This window comes from Chiloscyllium punctatum, chromosome 31 (assembly GCF_047496795.1).
Source record: "Chiloscyllium punctatum isolate Juve2018m chromosome 31, sChiPun1.3, whole genome shotgun sequence".
In the NCBI taxonomy this organism is placed as follows: Eukaryota; Metazoa; Chordata; class Chondrichthyes; order Orectolobiformes; family Hemiscylliidae; genus Chiloscyllium; species Chiloscyllium punctatum.
In genome coordinates, this window is record NC_092769.1 from 55541088 (window position 1) to 55548456 (window position 7369).

A 7369-nucleotide genomic window follows, 5' to 3' on the forward strand; every position below is an offset into this window, starting at 1 on the left:
GTATCCCAAAATTGAGTCAGCCAGGTTCCATTTCCAAAGTAGGAATCTAGAAACTGTAACATGGATTGACTGTCTGCAGAGTGCATGTTTTTGAGCAAATTAGAATATGTCTGCTTCAGAATTGCATTCGCCCAGCCTTCTGCAAATGATCCCTTTGGCTCTGACTCAGTTTTATTAGGTTTTACTTCATAATAGGTGAAATTAGGTACTGTAGATGCTGGAGATCTGAGTCAAGATTAGAGTGGTACTGGTAAAGCACAACAGGTCAGGCAGCATCCGAACAGCAGGAAAATCGACATTTCGGGCAAAAGCCATTCATTATTACTATATAATATAAGTTAGACAATCATCTATGGCATTACAGTTCAAAGTGCATTAGACACTCTCTCTCTCTGCGTATGATGTAGTAAATTTTTAGATTCGTGGTTAGAGTACTGATCTTGCAAACCAGGAGTTGCGAGCTTGGGGCTTATGCAATTTTTGTACATCTGCCACATTCACCATCCAAAGGATGCGTAACCAGTGTTACAATACAGGGTAAACTTTCCTGCTTAATTTAAAACCGGCAACACAGAAAAGATTTATCCCATGCAGTAATCTGTGAAAATTCGATAGGCGAAGGATTAATTAAAGTAAAATTTAACAATTTTATTTCTTAAAGCATGACAAAGTATAATTAACTAGCAACTATTTACAATTACACCAACCTAGCTTTTACAATCCTTTCTATAATACTAGCCCCATAAAACTCCCGAAAATAATTTTAAAAACAGGCTTCAAATACGTAAGAACATTGGGATGCCTTCTGGGGAAGGTGGGACATGTACATGAAGGACGGTTTGCATCTGAACTGGAGGGGAACAAATGTCCTGGTGGGAGATTTGCTCGTGTGGTTCAGGAGGGTTTAAACTAGTTTGGCAAGGGGGTGGGAATCAGAGCTACATATTTGAGAAGAGAGCATTTGTAGATGGGGCAGTGACAGGATGTAGTGAATCTATCATCAGGAATGCTTCTCCCATGATGAAACAACGGAATCGGTTAAAGTGTGTCTGCTGTAGTGCAAGGATTAAGAGAAATAAGAGTGATGAACTTAGCGCATGGATCAGTATTTGTGGCTATGATGTTGTGGCCATAATGCAAACGTGTGTTACACTGGGGTAGGAATGGTTGCGAGATATTCCAGGGTTTAGAACGTTTAAAAATAACAGGGTAAGTGGAAAAAGAGGCGGTGGTGTGGAATTGTTAATCAGAGAATGCATCACAGCTACAGAAACGCTGGTTTTCTACAGACTGCCTAATAGCGGAAGAGAGATTGAAGAGCTCATAGGCTGGCAGATTCTGGAAAAATGCAGATGTAGCAGGGTTGTTCTTATTGATTTCAACTTTCCCATATTAAAGAATGATCATCCAACTCCAATGTCATTAGCATCGAAGGCGACTTTAAAATTTTTGAAACGTTTTGTGTAGCTAAAGCTGGTTTTGTAGTTAATATAGCTTTCAAATGGTCGAGTGCCTCCTGACATGGTTCTGTCCACAGAAACTTTGTGTCCTTTTTCACCAAATCAGTTCACGGTGCGACTACACTACTGCTATTTGAAACAAGATTCTGATAGAATCCTCTGAGTCTTAAGAATCGTAGCACCTCTTTCTTCGAGCTTGGTCGTGGAAATTCCTCACTTGCCTTCCCCTTGGCTTTCCTTGGTATCAACCTTCCATGAATGATGTTATGTCCCAAGAACGTCACATCTGCTTTCGCAAATTGAGTTTTATTTAAGTTGATCGCCAGTTTTGCTTCTCGTAGTCGTTCAAATATCTCTGCCAACTCTAATCTTTCCAGGACTGATTAAAGGTCCAAATAGACTGCACGGTTTGTAAACACAGCCACAACTCGGTTCATGAGTCTTTGGAATGTGGCGGGTGCGGTCTTCATTCCAAAGGGCATCACATTAAACTAAAATAGCCCATTTTGGGTTACAGACACAAAAATTTCTTTTGCCATCTCTAATAAAGATAATTGCCAGTAACAAAACATTAAGTCCAATTTGGTGATGTAATTGGCTTGTCTGACTTTCTCGATACAGTCCTCCAGTCAAGGAATTAGATAGGAGTCCAATGTTTTAATGACGTTGACTTTCCAATAATTCGTGCAGAATTGTTGTGTCCCGTCTTTTTGGGAAGTAAGCTGATCGGCGAACTCCACTCACTCTGGCTTGGTTCACTGATATCCTAATCGAGAATGGCCTTCACCTCCATCTGGAGCTGCCTGGTAATGAAGGATTAAGCTGATCGAGGTTTTGTTTTATCAGAGCAGTATACCCTACATCTACTTCATGTACAATAGCATTAGTCCACCCCATCTGATTCTTACATATGTCCTTATACTGCAGTAACAAAACTTTCAACTGTGTTCTCCTCAAGGACATTTTAATTTAAGACATGAAAACGTGCTGTAATGCTGTACAATCTCATTACCGAGGAGGGAAGGTGGTAGCTATTTCAGTCATAGTGAACGGTTTGGATGTGGCAAAAACGAGTCCAGTCGCTGAGGGGAGTGTGACGGTTTTTCTCACTTTTATCCCGCTCTTAACATGTGGTAAGAGATCAGAGAATCCCTACAGAGGGAAACAGGCCACTTAATGCAACAAATCTATACCAACCTTCCGAAGACGAACTCTCCAGACACATTCCCCTTCTACTCTACGTTTTTTCCTGAATAATTCACCAACTGACAGTCGCCCGAGGCTGGAATCAAACGGGCTCTCCGGGGCTCTGAAGCAGCAGCACTCTCCCTAAAATGGAGAATGGTGTATGTGACCTTCTCGATGTCACTGGGGGGTTGCTGCTATCTGATTCAGCGTGGGGGAGTACTGCAGAGATTCCTTTTGCTCAAACACATTGCAGATCCCAACCCAAAGAATTGATGTTACCATTCAAATGATCCCAGAGTGACAGGGAATAGGAAAAAGCGATTCAGGGCACCGCCTTGATATCTCTTGGGGGTAAAAGGAGGTGTGAGGGTGTATAGTCGCGACTAGTGCATATTTTAAGCAACTACAACCTTGTCCCGTGTGTTAATAAATAAAAAAAACAATTTGAGAGATTGAGTCAGTTACTGATAATGGAAAACAATTGAGATGGGTTATGTTGCTTCTTAAAATGCTTGAGTAAATTGCTCTAGGTCAACAAACAATTCTCGCTGGTGTCAGTGAAACGATAAACAGCAGAGTATGGTTCCTAGAGTTTGGTCTGACTTCTGGGTTATAGGTCCAGCGCACTGCCACTGTGATACACTGCTCACACAATCTGAACACAAATGAAGAATTGCTCAGTGATGAGCTGTGTTGAATCAAATTCTACGAAGATTCTAAGCCGATGGAACAAAGACCCTGTGACAGCAAAGATCTAACATTGATTGTGAGGGAATTATTTTCCACATTCAAAGACACAGTACTGCCCCCATGAGGCAATATTCGGAGCACCTCTCTTGGATAGATATTAATTACCTTTTGTACAGAGCAGACAATGTCAAATAAGGCAAAACCCAAATAAGCTGAACAATATAAACACCACAGAAACTGGTGGGGCATGATGGGGAAGACGACGGAGGGATGGAAGGAAGGAATAAAGGAGTCATGGGATGAAGGAGGAAATGAAGGAATCAAGGAATGAAGAAAGGAAAGAAGGAAAGAAGGATTGAAGGAAGGAAGAAAGGAAGGACGGATGGAAGGAACAACGCAAAGAATGAAGGAATGAATGAGGGATGGATGAGGTATCTGGTAAAAACGTCTATTTCGTTCATCATCACTCTGTGTCATCTTCCTGAGCCGAAGGCTAGAACAATCACTGGCCGTAGTTAATGAAAGGAAGGAAGTAATACAGAAAGGAATGAAGAAGAGAATGAATGGCAGATTTAAAGGAAAGACACAAGGAATGACCGAAAGAATGAAGGAATAAATGAAGGCAGGAGGGAAACATGGAAGGAATGAAGGAAGGAAAGAAGGAAGGGAGAAAGGAATGAATGAAGGAAGGAAGTGAAACATGAAGGAAGCAAGGAAGGATGGGTGGAAGGAATGAATAAGTAAATAAATAAATAAATAAATAAATAGATAGATAAATAAATAAATGGAGGAATGAAGGAATCAAGGTGGCATTAAGGAATTAACGAAGGAAGGAAGAAAACATGGAATGAAGGAAGGAATGCTGGAAAGAATGCTGGAAGGAAGGGTGGAAGAAAGGAATAAATTACAGATGGAAGGAACTAGGGAATGAAGGAGGGATTGAAGAAATGAAGGAAGGAATGAAGAGAGTAAGGAATAAAGGTGGGAATGGAGGAAAGAAGGAAGGAAAAAAGAATGAAGGAAGGAATGAATGATTGAAAGAAGGAAGGAAAGAATGAGGAAAGAAAGAAAGGAAGCATGGAAGGAAGAACGGAAGGAATGAAGAAATGAAGGAATGTAGGATGGAAGGAAGAATAAATGAAGAAATGAAGGAATGTAGGATGGAAGGAATGGCAAATGGTAAGTAGTATGGAATAAAGGAAGGAATGAAGGAATGAATAAAGAATAAAGAAGGAATGATGGATTGAAGGACGTAAGGAATGAATGAAAGAACAAAGTATGGAATGAAGGAAGAAATGATGGAAGAAAGAAAGGAATGAAGGCGGGAATGGAGAAATGAAGGTATGAAGGAAGGAAGTAATGAGTGAAGAAGGAAGGATGGAAGGAACAAAGCAAGCAATGGATGTATGAAGGAAGTTACACAGAAATGAAAAAAGGAAAAGAGGAACGAATGAGGGAAGGAATGAATGAATGAACGTAGGAAGGAACAAATGAAAGAAGGAATGAAGGAAGAAAGAAATGTAGAAATGAAGGATGGAAACAAGGACGGAATGATGGAAGGACTGAAGTCATGAAGGAAGGGAGTGAGGAATGAAGGAATGAATAAATGGAGGAAGGAAGGATAGACGAAATGAAGGAAGGAATGAAGGAATAGATGAAGGAATGAAGGAAGGAAATAAAGATGAAGGGTAGGAAGAATGGAAAGAATAAATGATGTAAGGAAGGAAGGAGTGAAGTAAGGAATGAAGGCATGTATGTAGGAAGGAAGGAATGAAGGTAAGCAGGAAGGTAGGCAGGAAGGCAGGCAGGAAGGAAAATGATGGAATGAAGGTGGGTATGGACGAATGAAGAAAGGAATGAAGGCATGGAGCACTAATGGATTGAAGAAATGAAGGAAGGAAGACTGAAGGAAAGAATTAAGATCTGAAGGAAGGAAGAAAGAAACAAAGGAAGAACTGAAATAAGAAATGACAGAAGTAATGAAGAAATGAAAAAAGGAGTAAACGAAGGAATGAACAAAGGAGTGAAGCAAGAAAGGAAGCAAGTAATGTAGGAATGAATGAATGAAGGAAGGAAGGAAGGATGGGTGATCGAATAAAGGAATGATGGGGAAGACGACTGAGGGATGGAAGGAAGGAATAAAGGAGTCATGGGATGAAGGAGGAAATGAAGGAATCAAGGAAGGACGAAAGGAAAGAAGGATTGAAGGAAGGACGAAAGGAAAGAAGGACAAAAGGGACAACGCAAAGAATGAAGGAATGAATGAGGGATGGATGAGGGCTGGGAAGGAAGGAAGGAATGAAGGAAAAAGGAAGGAAGAAATGAAGATGGAATGAAGGAATGGTGGCATGAAAGAATGAAGGAATGAAGGAAAAAGGAAGGAAGGGATGAAGATGGAAGGAAGGAATGGTGGGATGAATGAATGAAGGAAGAAAGGAAGCAAGCTAGCAATGATGGAATGCAGGGTGGAAGGAAGCAATGAAGGAACGTTGGAATGAAAGAAAGAATGAAGTAATGCAGGAAGGCAGGAAGGAATGGAGGAAGGCAGGAATGGAGGAAGGCAGGAATAAAACGTGAAAGATAGGAATGAAAGAATAAATAAATAAATAATGAAAGGAAGTAATGAAGGAATGAAGGAACATAGAACAATACAGCTCAGAACATGCCCTTTGGCCCTCAATGCTGCGCCAACCTGTGAACTATTCTCAGCTCGCCCCCCTACACTATATCAACAGCACCCACGTGCTTCTCTAAGAATTGTTTAAATCTCCCTAATGTGGCTGAGTTGACTACATTAGCAGGTAGTACATTGAAGGAAGGAAAAGTGAAGGCAGGAAGGATGGAAAGAAGAAATTATGGCTGGAAGCAAGGTAGGAAGGCAGGAAGGATGGAAGGAATGAAATAATAAAAAAATCAAGGAAAGAAGGAAACAATGAAGGAAAGGAGGAAGAAAGTATGAAAGTAAAATGAATGAAGGAATGAAATATGGAAGAATGGAATGAAGAAATGATGGAATGAATGTGAGAATGTAGGAATGAAGGAAGGAATGAAGAAAGTGGGAAGGATGGAAGGAACAACGAAAGAAATAATGAATGAGGGAAAATGGGAAGAAAGGAAGGAATGAAGGATAAGATGAAGGTCAGAATGAAGCAAGAAAGGAATGAAAGAATGAAGGAATAAATGAACGTCGGAATATAGGATGGGCAGAATGAAGGAAGAAAGGAATGAATGAATGAAGGAAAAAATGGAGGTCTGAATCTGGGATGGTGGAAGGAAGGAATGAACAAAAGAATGAAGGAAAGAAGGACGGAAGGACGGAACAAATACACGAATGAAGGAAGAAAGGATCTAAGGAAGGTATCAAGGATGGAAGGAAGGAATATATTAAGGAATGATGGAATGAAGGAAAGGAAGGGGGAAAGAAGAAAGGGAGGGAGGGAGGGAGGGAGGGAGGAAAGGAAAGGGAGGGAGGGAGGGAGGGAGGAAAGGAAAGGAAAGGAAAGGAAAGGAAAGGGAGGGAGGGAGGAAAGGAAAGGGAGGGAAGGAAAGGGAGGGAGGGAGGGAGGGAGGAAAGGAAAGGGAGGGAGGGAGGGAGGAAAGGGAGGGAGGGAGGGAGGAAAGGAAAGGGAGGAAAGGGAGGGAGGGAGGGAGGAAAGGAAAGGGAGGGAGGGAGGGAGGGAGGGAGGGAGGGAAAGGGAGGGAGGAAAGGAAAGGGAGGGAGGGAGGGAGGGAGGGAGGGAGGGAGTGAGGGAGGGAGGGAGGGAGGGAGGAAAGGAAAGGGAGGGAGGGAGGGAGGGAGGAAAGGAAAGGGAGGGAGGAAAGGAAAGGAAAGGAAAGGGAGGGAGGGAGGGAGGGAGGAAAGGAGGAAAGGAAAGGGAGGGAGGGAGGGAGGGAGGAAAGGGAGGGAGGGAGGGAGGGAGGGAGGAAAGGAAAGGGAGGGAGGGAGGGAGGGAGGGAGGGAGGAAAGGAAAGGAAAGGAAAGGGAGGGAGGAAAGGGACGGAGGGAGGGAGGGCGGGAGGAAAGGAAAGGG

The 7369-nt window shown here is 42.3% G+C and overlaps 1 protein-coding gene across 1 annotated transcript; it reads right to left on the reverse strand.

Moving 5' to 3' along the window:
• Positions 1-627: 627 nt before the first annotated feature.
• LOC140456962 (uncharacterized) lies at positions 628-6725 on the reverse strand. Its single transcript, XM_072550822.1, has 2 exons — positions 2658-6725; positions 628-2263 (listed from the first exon to the last, which is right to left on the reverse strand). The coding sequence occupies exon 1, from the start codon at positions 5686-5688 to the stop codon at positions 4243-4245; it is 1446 nt and encodes a 481-aa protein (XP_072406923.1). The 5' UTR covers positions 5689-6725; the 3' UTR covers positions 628-2263; positions 2658-4242.
• Between the last annotated feature and the right edge of the window lie 644 nt (positions 6726-7369).

Excerpts from the sequence above, each read along its gene's own strand:
- LOC140456962 (XM_072550822.1), bottom strand. The coding sequence starts at position 5,688 with ATGCCACCATTCCTTCATTCCATCTTCATTTCTTCCTTCCTTTTTCCT.